The sequence below is a fragment of the Ostrea edulis genome, chromosome 8 (assembly GCF_947568905.1).
Source record: "Ostrea edulis chromosome 8, xbOstEdul1.1, whole genome shotgun sequence".
Lineage (NCBI taxonomy): Eukaryota > Metazoa > Mollusca > Bivalvia > Ostreida > Ostreidae > Ostrea > Ostrea edulis.
Window position 1 is genome coordinate 2,503,462 of NC_079171.1, and position 15,164 is coordinate 2,518,625.

Consider the following 15,164-nt stretch of genomic DNA (forward strand, 5'->3'; position numbering starts at 1 on the left):
ACACACCACAGGTGGGATCAGACAAACATGGACCCCTGGACACACCAGAGGTGGGATCAGACAAGCATGGACCCCTGGACACACCAGAGGTGGGATCAGACAAACACTGACCCCTGGACACACCAGAGGTGGGATCAGACAAACATGGACCCCTGGACACACCAGAGGTGGGATCAGACAAACATGGACCCCTGGACACACCACAGGTGGGATCAGACAAACATGGACCCCTGGACACACCACAGGTGGGATCAGACAAACACTGACCCCTGGACACACCACAGGTGGGATCAGACAAACATGGAACCCTGGACACACCAGAGGTGGGATCAGACAAACACGGACCCCTGGACACACCACAGGTGGGATCAGGTGTCGTAGTCAGAATCAGTGTGTTAACAATGGCCTAATCCCTATTATTGGGTCAAATGCTGTCTGACATGTTTCATACCCATTGTTAGGCTGTTCTTGGCACACTGATTTTGACTGCGGATAACTCCGTTTACCTGATAAAGATATAGGACTCAGGGTGGATGTGGCCGGTCGACAGGGAATGTTTACTCCTCCTAGGCACCTGACCCCTCGTCTGGTGTGTGTCCAGGGGTTCGTGTTTGCCGAACTATGCATTTTGTATTGATGTCAGGAGTTATGGAATTGATCACTGGTCGTTATCTTTACCTTTCTTTTAAAATTTTCTCAAGAACCACAAAAGTTTAAGAAAATCTAAATGCATAGTGATGTAGAACAGGAAGGTCTTTACCACAAATGTACATTTCATGACCCCCGGGGTAGGGATTTTGACCCCAGGGTGGGGCCAAACTTACTATATGGTGTTTATGTGTAAACCACTTAAATAACATATTCCTTAGTAATATTGATACTAAATTGTAACTAAATAAATATTTAGAAAGAGCAATCATTGCTTGGTTTCCACTAATACGAACAACTCTAAATTATACCCCTACCCTTGATTTTATTGACATGGTTCATCTTTTCCAAGAAGTTTTTTGGGGAAATGGAGATGACTATGGTAATGATATAGTATATGAGTTAATAATATCAAAGCATATTCAACAACTATCTATCATAAAAAATGAGACCCTTGTTTACAGTATGTCAAAATATCTGCAATTTGAATAAAAATTGTTATCAGAGTTCAGAACATGACCTTATCTTGAAATTTAATATCATATCAATTTCTTATCTAGTTCATCAGATTCGCCGCTTCTCTTTATAATAAATCTAAAATATAATATCATCAAAAATGATCTCCACCCGTATGTTTAAAAATATCCGCGTACATCAAGCGCACAGAATTCTTTGATACACATGGTTTACGAATGATAGAAGTGCAAACATTTACGATGCCCAACGTTATATGTACGATGCTTCAAAATAATTGTCTTGAAGGTTTTCCTTATAATGCAGACAAAATCGAAGTCGATGAGACTTTTGAAGAGCTACAGTGTAATATTAAGTTCATGTGCTGAACAAATGATATAACTAATGATTTTAGATCTTTATTTTTAACCGCTCTCTTTTTGAAATCATACTTAGTTCAATTAAGAAAATCCACATTTCCTGTTATTCGCTCGCCACATCATTTTTATTTCCTAAATGAAAAATAACACTTATAGAAAAGTTTGCCCTCTCGTTTCTCTTTTTTCTTAGCAAATGCAAAGAAGTATTTTCCAAATTGGAATGGCCTAAGAAGAAATATATTGTTTACTTCAGAACAAATTACCCTAATGTTGACTTGGATATTAGTGGAAACACAATAATTTTTATTTTTGGCCTTAGCATTCAAGAAATGTACAAGTCAAAAACAGGGTAATTGCTATCAGTGTGTGAAATATGTAGATCACTTGAATGTGTGAAATAAATGTATATTGAGAATAGGTTGATATTTACATGTCAGTTTAATTATTGTAGATTGTGTTCCTAAAGACCCAGACCCTCCACATCATGGACACACTAGGACTCAGCACTCAGCTAAAAGTACGACAATGTTCTCAATGTCAGGGGAACACTGAGTTTTACTGTAACACATGTAAACGTGACCTGTGTTTACAGTGTAAAAAGAAACACGTTACAGAAAACAGCACCAGATATCACAATGTAGTGTTCTATATAACTCGTTATACTGAGAAGAGTTTTACCACACAGTGTAAATTACGACAATGTTCTCAATGTCAGGGGGACACTGAGTTTTACTGTAACACATGTAAACGTGATCTGTGTTTACAGTGTAAAGAGAAACATGTTATTGATCTACATACCAAACACCATGGTGTTGTGATTTACCGTGAGAACTTTAAATGCGTCCCTTTACGAGAGACCTGCGTCCGACATCCAAACAGAAAATACAGAATGTTTTGTGATCACTGTTACTATTCCGTATGTAAACGCTGTACAGGTCATAGCACACACACGCTGGTGGACCTTAGAACAGCCTATCAAACAAAGCGACAACAACACAGAGAAATCATAGACAACATCAGAAGTGAGATTCTCTATAACTGTCGTGTTTTCCTGGCAGGAATCCAAACTGATATCCAAACTTGTCCCCAACAAATCTGTCACCGTCAATCACAGATGTCAACAAAAGCCAAAGACTGAAAAGTCTGATCGATACTGCGGTATGTGATGTTAAAATAAGATACAGAGGTTTATTGATTGATAGAATACAACAACAGAAGAGAAAAATCAACAGACACCTCACCCACATACAGAACTATGAAAACAGAAATGAACAATCAGCAAACAGAGCGGTACAATTCCTCTTGTTTATAAAGACCAGTCGTGTCCCCCAGATAAAGGACACCCCTAATCTTCCACTACACCTGCTGTTGTCCCTGACTGAGGGATTCAACATGGATGATGTCAGTCAGTTATTGAGGGGAATCCCAGAAATCCAAATGACAACAGGAAAACGACAAGTAGGAATAGACAAGTGTGTGAAACTGATGTCCACACCTGTATTACACACGTCTGTCTGTGTGACAGGTAGTAGTTGTGTGTTACACATATCTCGCGTGATCTCAGACAAGGTCTGGGTCTCTGATTATAACACTCTCATCTTGATCGACACAACAGGATACACTATACACCGTGTGACAGATATACCAACATCGTATAGAGTAGGACTACACACAGTGAACTGTTCTGGTGAACTGATTTATATAGACAGGAAACATAACGTCAAGAAACTCTCTGTAAACAATAAAATATTTACGGCACTGTTAGAAAGACCATCACCATGGTATCCACGGTGTGTCTACTGCTCCCCGTCCACTGGAGATCTGATGGTCGGGATGTGTAACTATAAAACAAAGACAGGCAAGGTAACCCGGTACAACAGTGGTGGTCAACACATCCTGACCATTCAACACAACAACAGTCACACACTGTATAGTGGCCCTTATTATATCACAGATAATAAGAACGGTGATATTATTGTGTCTGACTGGATTAATTATCTTCGTGGTGCTGTAGTGGTAACAGAGGGCGGGGGGAGACATCGATTCTCCTACACAGGACATCCATCAGGGTCATCGCTAGCACCACGAGGAATTTGTACAGATGCACTGTCACACATCCTGGTGTGTGATGATAACACCCACTCAGTACAAATGATTGACAAGGACGGCCACTTCCTGTCTCTGCTATTGACACAACTCAGTTTAAACAGACCATTTAGCCTGAATTATGATGATCAAACTCACCTTCTCTGGGTCGGACCATTCAACACCAACACAGTGTCTGTATATAGATATCTACTGAGGAGGTACTCTCTGACTGGTAAGTACCAGTAGTACTGTAGTTTATTGCACTGTGTCAGATATATACAGAGGAGGTACTACAGTAGTTTTCTAGACATGATGACGAACTTGAAATTGACACTGATTACGATCTGTCCACTTTGGAAACTTTGGCAAAACTAATCTCATCTGGACATCACCAATTCATTATCAACAAAGTGATTGTTATAACAACATGTCGCTGCTCGTAATTGCATGTACAACTACATGATCAAGATACTCATAATTACAATTGCAAAGCAAGAGGCAAAAATAACGATGCCGCCTTTTTCAAACATTGACCGTTTGTTTAATTGAGAGCTGGTTTATTCAATTGATAATTTTATTTTATTGAAAACCGCCGCAGATTTGAGAGTTTAATTGCGTTAAATTGATAACTTGATTTGGGGTTTCAGTTCCCATTTCAACTGTTTGAAAAAGAATATTTCTATGTAAATGACATTCAGCTCATAAAATGATAAACATGACGATATATTAATAATGGCGGAAATGCGGCAGTCTATAGATCTGTTACAGAAGAAGATGGATGTAGCAAATCGCCGAGCGTCAGCTTGCGAATCGATGCTGGGGACTGTTCTTCGAAACACGAACGTCATTGTCGACATTGCCAGGAATATATATATAAAAAAAAAACCAGCACGTTGCCAGCAGCGATCACAATATCGTGTGTGATGTATTTGCAGATGTTCCAGATGAGTTCAGATAACAGCATCGCGACTCAGAGAAATACAACGGGATTCAAAAAATGCCGGCAAGTTTGTTGTAAACCTTGCACGAAAACTCTTGATTGAACTATTCGAGGAGGGAAATATACGCTGGACATACAACTGGTATGGCGGAGGGAAACATAACAAGCAGGAACTGGACCAAATAAGGAAGACTACGTTTGCTATTTTTATCCGGAGTTCAAACCTGAGGACGTTTGAAGAGAGAGGATTGTGACGAGGGTCAACGAGTCACTCCGAAGAAATGACAAACGAAGCAGGTAGTAGAGTGCAAATACAAGTCTGTTGGATTTATCCATCCCGACAGCCGAACCAGCTTGTCCTGACGACGTGTACGATTTCACAGACTAAGACATCATGCTGTAAACTTTGAATATCGTTGACCACAGGTGCATGTATGTAAATACACACCTTTTGTAGAACAGTAGAGAAAAATGCACATACATGTATACTCAGCTTTATTATTATTATTAAATTATGGAAAATGAAAATAATGTATACAATGTATTGTTATTATTACTACAATGGGCTAAGTAATATTTATCTTCTAGAATCCGAGTAATATTCACATTATCTAATAGATGGATTGTCCTTCTGTCACGAATTTTAAAGGAATTCAATTCTATACATGTATTTGTACACATGTTTTAAGAAAATATGTATAACACACATATAAAGGTAGGAAAAGGATTAAAGATTTGTATTAGCAAAAATTCTTTATAAAATGAGAGAGAGAGAGAGAGAGAGAGAGAGAGAGAGAGAGAGAGAGAGAGAGCTTTTTAACATTACTGACTGGGGGAAACCGGTCACAAGTATGTGTATATTTGTTACATAACAATTCCTGTATGCTTCAACGCCCACCATCAATCGGCGCACGCGTTACCCGTAAAACAGCAAAACTTAATTATCCCTGGCAGTATCTATCACATATTGGTGGCTGTATAAAAGCAAATGTTAAAACAGGAAAAGGATTAAAGATCTGCATTAGCAAACTCTTTATAAAATGAGAGAGAGAGAGAGAGAGAGAGAGAGAGAGAGAGAGAGAGAGAGAGAGAGAGAGAGAGAGAGAGTATTTAACATTATTGACTTTATCGAATCAAGTCTGTGTATTTGAAAACTCGGGTGCGCGCCTTAATAGGAAGCATTACGCAACCATAAAGGAACAAGGGTGATCTTCACATTGACTTGAAATACATTTATAACCAAAATCTGCGTTTGTCAACGGAAAGAATGAATTATACAACTAAAATGTATTAATACAAATACGAAATCAATGTTTGGATAAGTTCTTTTTAAGTTTTATGAGTTGGACCTACTCTCTGCACAATTTTAAAATATCACTTGTGCTTGTCAATAATCTTAGACAATTGTAAAATGAAGTAATCTCCCCCAACCCGCTCCCTTACCACACTTTACAGCTGTAAAATCCGGAGGTTCGCATGAAGTTGTCCACAACCCCCCTTCAATTCCTGGATCCGGAGAGATATATTATCTTATCTGTGCTGGCCATGTTTCTGGGACAGAATTTACAAAGAGTCGAAGGGACAACTGTGTCAAATGGTCAAACCTGTGTATTTACGCAATCACAGTACAAAACAACGTTTAAAACTACCAGAGAAACCTGCGTCTTACAAAGCAGGCAACGAAGTACATGTAGATGATGAACGTATCCAAATAGATACGGGTGGATTAAATGAATTTTTCTTTTTAAATCAGGATTTTATTCTTTTCTTATTGGTGAAATCGTTCATTTGATTTCATCCCCCGTAGAACTCATACAATTAATTATTTTATTCAATTTTGAAATTCATGAAATGTATGTACATGTGAAGGAAAGACAGGTGTCCATACACGTGGAACTTGCATGTTTGATCCCTGCAGCATGCTTACTTGAAAACTCGTCACTGTAAATAATGATTGGCATAAATAAAAAGTACAAAATTTCTGATCAATTTCTTATGGAAAAAATGGTTCCAGAAATGTTCACTTTTAACTTAAACTGCTGATTCCCGATTTATTAAATTTCAGCACACGCAATTCGTGATCATCGCAGGAAAAAAAAGTTTTCTTAAGTTGTCAATTATTCGGTTAACTACCGTACATATATGTTCTAAAAAATTGCGAAAATTAATTTGCAAACATATACGATTTAAATTCTACTATTTAATTCATTCTACATATATTAATAAGAAGTAAGCGTCATCAACTATCAACAGTGTAAATACAGGTACATTTGTAACTCACACCCGCCGCGGTATAAACGTGGTCCCGCGAAGCCCCACTATGAAAAACCACGACGGTGTAATGCGGAAAGGATTAACTTCTCGTCGCGGTGACGCGGGTAAATAGGAGAACCGCGATAGCTGTACTGACTGGTAAGTACTAGTAGTACTGTAGTTTATTGTACTATGTCAGATATATAAAGATGAGGTACTCTCTTTCTGTAGTTTATTGTACTGTATCAGACACATATAAAGGCGGTACTATATGACAGGTAAGTATTATGTAAAACTTATACGGTACAAATTTTGATGCACCAAATGCGCATTTCGACAAATAATGTCTCTTCAGCTCAACCAAAATGTTTAAAATCCGAAATAACAATAAAGTTTTAGAGTTATTATAGGGAAAAACAGTGTGCCAAAAAAGTGTATGAGATATATATACAGAGGAGATATTCTCTGACTGGTAAGTACTAGTAGTACTGTAGTTCATTGTACTATATCAGATCTATACAGAGGAGGAACTCTCTAACTGGTAAGTACTAGTAGTACTGTAGTTTATTGTACCATATCAGATCTATACAGAGGAGGTACTCTCTGACTGGTGAGTACTAGTAGTACTGTAGTTTATTGTACTATATAGATGGGCTAAATATGAAAAAGAAGAACTTGATACATTGTCAGAATGGGTTAAAAGCATAAGAGGTATATGAAAATCCCGCATTAGACACATGAAAACAAAAGTACGTACCATCTATCCTTCTGTGTTAAGTAAACCAGAAGTGATAAAAGAATTAGATAGGTTACATGAGGAATATGTTTTGGTTCCAGCTGACAAAGCTAGTAACAACATTGTTTTTGTTTGTAAGGCTCATTATTACAACTGTATTTTAAAGAACTTGGCATTAACTCCACGTTTGGTAATCATACTTATACTCCAACTGCCCTTTCAAAAGACGAAATTCTTCAAAATCATGCTTCAGTTTTAGACACATTTCATATTCCAGTTAATGGGTCGAATGAATATGAGTTACCGTGCCTAAACTGGATTCCTAAACTACATAAAAACCCTTACAAACAAAGATACATTGCTGGATCCAGTAAGTGCTATACCAAGCCCCTATCTTTGCTCCTCACGAAAATGTTAACAGCTGTGAAGGAGAAACTTCAAACTTACTGTGCGACTACATATGCCAGAAGTGGTGTTAATCAAATGTGGATTCTAAAAAATTCTAAAGAACTTTTAGTAAACTTGAAATCACAGAATTTTCCCCAAATCAATAGCATTAAAACCTATGACTTTTCAACACTATACATGACCATTCCTCACGATAAATTAAAGACTAGACTTTTTGACATCATAGACAGTTGCTTCTTCAACAAAAACGGAAAACGGAAATATTCATACCTAGTGATCAGTCATTCAAAAACTTACTTTTTTAAACACCACTCTGATTCCACGCACAAGTACTCTGAAGTTGAAATAAAAAATATGCTAGAGTTCCTCATTGACAATATCTTCGTGGTCTTTGGTGATCGGGTCTTCCAACAGTCTGTTGGAATTCCCATGGGCACGAATTCTGCTCCTTTGTTAGCTGACCTGTTTTTATATTTATATGAAGCAGAATTTATTCAAAAACTTCTACGTGAGAAGAAAAAATCTCTCGCTGTGACCTTCAATTCGACTTTTAGATATATCGATGACGTTTTGTCTATTAACAATGATAGCTTTCATTCATATGTCGATTTGATATATCCCTGTGAGCTCGAAATAAAGGACACCACAGAGTCGTCCACTTCTGCTTCATACTTAGATATTTTATTGAAAGTAGACATTAACGGCAAACTAACAACTCAACTGTATGACAAACGGGATGATTTCAGCTTCTCCATCGCTAACTTCCCACATTTATGTAGCACTATTCCATTATCACCTGCATATGGTGTTTATATATCTCAACTGATTCGATATGCAAGAGCTTGTTCTGGGTATAGTCAGTTTTTAAATCGAGGTAAGCTACTGACAAACAAGTTGATGGTACAGGGATTTCAACAGTCTCGATTGAAGTCAGCATTTCGCAAATTTTATGGTCGTTATAACGATCTAGTTCGTCAATACAACCTCGCATTGGGTCAAATGCTGTCTGGCGTGTTTCATACCGATTGTTAAGCCGTTCTTGGCACACTGATTTTGACTGCAGATAACTCCGTTTACCTGATCAGGATATAGGGCTCACGGCGGGTGTGACCGGTCAACAGGGAATGCTTACTCCTCCTAGGCACCTGATCCCATCTCTGGTGTGTCCAGGGGTCCGTGTTTGCCCAACTATCTATTTTGTATTGCTTGTAGGAATTATGAGATTGATCACTGTTCGTTATCTTCACCTTTCATCTGATCTATACAGAGGAGGTACTATCTGACTGGTAAGTACTAGTAGTACTGTAATTTATTGTACTATATCAGATCTATACAGAGGAGGAACTCTCTAACTGGTAAGTACTAGTAGTACTGTAGTTTATTGTACTGTATCAGATATATATAGAGAGGAGGTACTCTCTGACTGGTAAGTACTAGTAGTACTGTAGTTTATTGTACTATATCAGATATCTACAGACGAGGTGCTCTCTGACTGGTAAGTAGAAGTAGTACTGTAGTTTATTGTACTATATCAGATCTATACAGAGGAGGTACTCTCTGACTGGTAAGTACTAGTAGCACTGTAGTTTATTGTACTATAGCAGGCGTATACAGAGGAGGTACTCTCTGACTGGTAAGTACTAGTAGCACTGTAGTTTATTATACTATAACAATTCTATACAAAGGAGGAACTCTCTGACTGGTAAGTACTAGTAGCACTGTAGTTTATTGTACTATAACAGGTCTATACAGAGGAGGAACTCTCTAACTGGTAAGTACTAGTAGTACTGTAGTTTATTGTACTATATCAGATCTATACAGAGGATGTACTCTCTGACTGGTAAGTACTAGTAGTACTGTAGTTTATTGTACAATATCAGATATCTACAGACGAGGTGCTCTCTGACTGGTAAGTACATGTAGTACTGTAGTTTATTGTACTATATCAGATATCTACAGACGAGGTGCTCTCTGACTGGTAAGTACAAGTAGTACTGTAGTTTATTGTACTATATCAGATCTATACAGAGGAGGTACTCTCTGACTGGTAAGTACTAGTAGCACTGTAGTTTATTGTACTATATCGGATGTATACATAGGGGGTACTCTCGGACTGGTAAGTACTAGTAGTACTGTAGTTTATTGTACTATATCAGATCTATACAAGGGAAGTACACTCTAATCCTAACTCTGACCCTCCATTTAGTACTTTAGTAGGGGCAGAGGGGAACAATCGAGTGGTTCAGGGCATAAAACATCAGTATGCGAGCTTTGATTCTTGATAGCCCCCCCCCCCCCCCCCCCCCCCGTCGCCCCTTTATGATGTGTGATATTCTTTTGGCTCTTTTATATTTTTTGCTTTGTTTTTTATGTTTTCTTCCACACTCAACAATTTTTCAGATATATGGTGGCGCCCAGTTTTTTATTGGTGGAAGAGAGAACCCAGATACAATGTACCTGGGAAGAGACCATCGACTTTCCGAAAGTAAAGTGAGAAACTATTAAAACAGAACTGAAAAACTGGACAGTTATCATTCGACCACCTAAATAAAAACATGTTTTCTTCATTTTGAAATACTTTTTGGGTGGATGTGTTTTCTTTATACGACGGATATTAAACGTATCTAAGCTGTTAGATACTTCGCTCTCGTTATTGAGCGTATTTAAGCTGTTAGATACTTCATTCTCGTTATTAAGCGTATTTAAGCTGTTAGATACTTGGTTTTCGTTATTAAACGTATTTAAGCTGTTAGATACTTCTTTCTCGTTATTAAGCGTATTTAAGCTGTTAGATACTCCGTTCTCTTTATTAAGCGCATTTAAGCTGTTAGATACTTCGTTCTCGTTATTAAGCGTATATAAGCTGTTACATACTCCGTTCTCGTTATTAAGCGTATTTAAGCTGTTAGATACTTCATTCTCTTAATTAAGCGTATATAAGCTGTTAGATACTTCATTCTCGTTATTAAGCGTATATAAGCTGTTAGATACTTCGTTCTCGTTAGATATTGATCGAGAGCATGTAATTTCCTCAACACTGAAATTTCTTTACCGAAGATCAACACTGAAAAACGTCAAAAGTTTAATTGAAATTGTCCAATGTTTGAGGAATTTATCTGCCCTGTTTTGAAATATTGCAAATGTTTAATTGCCACTGGAATCATGGTTAATTGGTATGGATTAAGTTATATTTTACCCGTATATATTTAAATGTCATTGTTTACGGTAAACTAGTCTTGTCGCATGATCTCTGCGTAACTGAGGTGTCTCCCTTGTTTATCTGATTTACATATCGCTAATTATAGACAACAGGACAACAGTTGACGTATGAGAAGAAATTTAGCAATCTTTCAGATAATATTAAGATGATATTTCCATCGATGAATGCTTCGTGTTCATTTTTAAAAAAATGGAATTTCAAGCATTTTGACGTGCAAAATGGTCAGGGAATTAATAAAACGAATTGATGATAAAACTGACATCTTTCTTGTGATAGCAGCGAAGAAATGGTATACCACGAAATGGCATGGGTTCAAATTGTTTTTTCTCAAACTGTTCATAAGTACCCCTCATACTTCTTGGGGTGAACAAAAGAGAGCGCCAAACCGCGCATGTTTGTTTGAATATCTAGCTAGCTAGGTTCACTTCAGTGCACCCTTAGGGTCATAGGGACTAAGCAAAATTTAAGAAGCTGCCACATATTGACCCATATGCCAAACTCTTCTCAACAACTGCACATTTACAAGGTAAACTAAATGCATAATCGTGTAGAGCAGGGTGGCCTCTAGTAAATTTATAAATTGTGTTATCCCTGGAGTAGGGGTTCGGACTCCATGATAGTGCTAAACTTGATGTATATAGCGTATATGTGTAAAACATCTAGAAAAAATATTTAATGCTAATGATATTAAACTGAAACAAAATAGATTGGTAGTCCTTATATATTGTCTTTTTAAAAAAAAAAAAAATTATTTCGAAATCAGCTCCTGGGTTTTTACTCATTAGTCACATTGTGATAATCTTACATATTATAATATGTAAAGCATTTTATCAGCAGAGATACTTTGGGGAATTTTAAGACCACATCTTTGATATTGTCGCTGAATATTTTAATTTAGATCCTAGATCCCCCGATATGTTTGTGCATATAGATACTAGGGATCATCGACTTCATATATATCAATGATTTGTATAGATAATTGCTCTTCATTTTTGAAGTATTTTACAGGGCCTAGTTATGATAACAAGTGTACCTAGCACTTTCGCATATTACTAGATTTAGTTCAATGTTTACATCAGAAGTTTTTGATTGACCCCTTTTCCTGTTCTATTAAACCTTAAGATAATCAAGTCAGAGATGAGCCGATCACGGAAGCTTCAAGTTATGATGGGATTCAGAATTAGGATCAGAGCTGTAAATGAGTGAAGAGTCCGAGTCTGAAGAAAACAGCGAGGATCTGAAGTCTGAGGATAGCAGCGAGGAATCTGATCCTGATGACGAGGACACTGCTGAATCAGGGACCAGTGAAGAAAATGGTGTAGAGCAAAACGGTCATGATAAGAATTTAGAGGAGACCAACGAGGATAAAGATGAATAAGAAATGTCCGGGTAATGATAGTGAGATAATACAGATCTGTCTGAAGGAAAGGACTAGGTACAATAAGTGCCATTTCTGGTCCTGAAATTCTAGCATAATTTGCTTTCTATGAGATACAGTCATTTCCAATTTGAAATAATCAAAAACTAAAATTTAGAGTGTTTTCTCTTTTAGAATTTTGTATAATGAAGTTCGTGACCTTTCTTCAATGTGTTTTTGAATTTTGTATATTGAAGTCCGTGACCTTTATTCAATGTGTTTTGGAATTTTGTACAATGAAGTTCGTGACTTTTCTTCAATGTGTTTTAGAATTTTGTATAATGAAGTTCGTGAGCTTTCTTCAATGTGTTTTAGAATTCTGTATAATGAAGTTCGTGACTTTTCTTTAATGTAAAACTTATACGGTACCAATTTTGATGCACCTGATGCGCATTTCGACAAATAATGTCTCTTCAGTGATGCTCAACCGAAATGTTTGAAATCCGAGATAACTATGAAGTTTTAGAGCTAAATATAGCCAAAAACAGCGTGCCAAAAAAGTGGAGCCAAATTCGTCCAAGGAAAAGAGCTATGCATGAGGGAGATAATCCTTAATTTTGAAATGAATTTCTAAATGTGTTTTAAAGGTGGCGGCGGGAATGCTGTCTCGTGAATTAAAACATACATGTGACAGTTTTTCCATGTTTTGTAGATGTCACCACTAAAAGCCCCAACAAAGAAATTGCTCTAAATGCGATCAATATCAAACTGTTGAGATGCCATTTGCTTTCGATGATGTGTAACACTTTTTTCAATGCAAGGTGAAGATAACGAACAGTGATCAATCTCATAGCTCCTATAAGAAATACAAAATAGATAGTTGGGCAAACACGGAACCCTGGACACACCAGAGGTGGAATCAGGTGCCTAGGAGGAGTACGTATCCTCGGTTGACCGGTCACACCCGCCGTGAGCCCTATATCCTGACCAGGTAAACGCAATTATCCGCAGTCAAAATCAGTGTAGCAAGAACGGCTGAACAATCGGTATAAATCACGTCAGACAGCATTTGACCCAATGATAGGTTGTGTTGACAAAGTAGATCGTATTTTCCACCATAGAATTAGCGAAATGCTGACTTCATTCGAGAATGTTGAAACACCTGTACCTCTGGTATGTCCAGGGGTCCGTGTTTACCCAACTATCTGTTTTGTATTGCTTATAAGAGTTATGAGATTCATCACTGTTTGTTGTCTTCACCTTTCATACTGTAGATTCAAGGCGATTTTAAATCACACCTTCCGGGGATGTGGAGGAGCAACAATAGGGGATACAATATCTAAATGGATATTAATTGGAAAGTCATTTTATAATCATTTTTTTTTTCAAGAAAAAAAGGATGATGAATAACTATTTTAATTTGCAAGGACACCAAAGCGATGCACGTTCAAGTTTGTTCAGATTATGGTCTTCTGAAGTAGGATGGGGCCACCATAGGGGATCAAATTATATAGGAAATGTCTTTAAATTCCTCATTTAAACAACAACAGGGTCATATTTGTTAATTCCAAGACCCTTGGTTAGGGTGATGCCACAATGGGAGAGTGAAATTTAATTTCGAAATATACAGGGAATATGCCAGTTTCGAGATAAGAGCTCTTCTATGTAGGAGGTATATTTAGTAGAACGTGGAGGCCTAAATGGGACGGAGTGAATTTATCGTCAGTGAGAAAGACGACAAAATGTATTAAAAGCGGCGTCTCTATAAATATGTAAACATTGAAAATACAAAATACTATCGAAAGGAATGTTTTACTGAAGCCGAAACATAAAAACACTGTCATATTTGAAAGTAACATCCTGGATATCATACCTACTACCAACGAAATTACATGGTATGATAAAAATGACATGGTCTATGGTGATCAGGTCTTCCAAAAGTCTGTTGGAATTCCTATGGGCACAAATTGTGCTCTTTTGTTAACCGGCCTGTTTTTATAGTCATATGATGCAAAGTTTATTCAAAAATGTCTACGTAAGAAGAAAGAAATCTCTTGCTGTGGCCTTCAATTCAACTTCTAGCTATATCGACGAAATATTATCGATCAACAATAATTTCCAGTCATAACTCGATTCAATATATCCTAGTGAACTCGAAATAAAAGAAACAACGGAGTCGTCAACTTCTGCTTAATACATTCAAATTTATGACAAACGGGATGATTTCAGCTTCTCCATCGTTATCTTCCTATAATCATGCAGCGATATTCCATTATCACCTGTATATTGTGTTTACACCCCTCACTTGATCCGATACGAATATATTGTTCTATGTATCGTAAGATTTTAAATCAAAGCAGGCTACTGACAAACAAGTTAGTGGTGCTGGGGTTCCAGCAGTCTCGTTTAAAGTCAGCATTTTGCTAATCATATGGTCGTTAAGACGATCTAGTTAGCCAATACAACCTACCATTTGGTCAAATGCTGTCTGACGTGGTTCATGACGATTGTTCGGCCGTTCTTAGCACATTGATTTTGACTCAAAAACGAATAACCCCGTTTATCTGATCAAGATATGAGGCTCACGGCGTGCGTGATTGGTCGAAACGAGATACATACTCCTCCTTTGCACCTGCTTCCACCTCTGATGTATCCAGGGGTCCATGTTTGCCCAACTATCT

At 37.4% G+C, this 15,164-nt stretch overlaps 2 protein-coding genes across 3 annotated transcripts in view; both read left to right on the forward strand.

Moving 5' to 3' along the window:
• LOC130049817 (tripartite motif-containing protein 2-like) lies at nucleotides 1-12,798 on the forward strand. Of its 2 annotated transcripts, XM_056147945.1 has the most exons (3): nucleotides 3,194-3,801; nucleotides 10,307-10,396; nucleotides 12,249-12,798. In XM_056147945.1, the coding sequence occupies exons 1-2, from the start codon at nucleotides 3,306-3,308 to the stop codon at nucleotides 10,393-10,395; spliced, it is 585 nt and encodes a 194-aa protein (XP_056003920.1). In that variant the 5' UTR covers nucleotides 3,194-3,305; the 3' UTR covers nucleotide 10,396; nucleotides 12,249-12,798. The 2 variants fall into 2 exon arrangements, with proteins under 2 accessions (XP_056003919.1, XP_056003920.1); XM_056147944.1 differs by lacking the exons at nucleotides 10,307-10,396; nucleotides 12,249-12,798 and adding an exon at nucleotides 1-323 and having other exon boundaries at nucleotides 1,933-5,259.
• Nucleotides 12,325-15,164, forward strand: part of LOC130049361 (uncharacterized) — a 26,698-nt gene continuing 23,858 nt past the window's right edge. Inside the window, exon 1 of the mRNA XM_056146813.1 lies at nucleotides 12,325-12,457. Coding sequence (XP_056002788.1) covers nucleotides 12,325-12,457 — 133 coding nt within the window. The remainder of the gene's footprint in view (nucleotides 12,458-15,164) is intronic.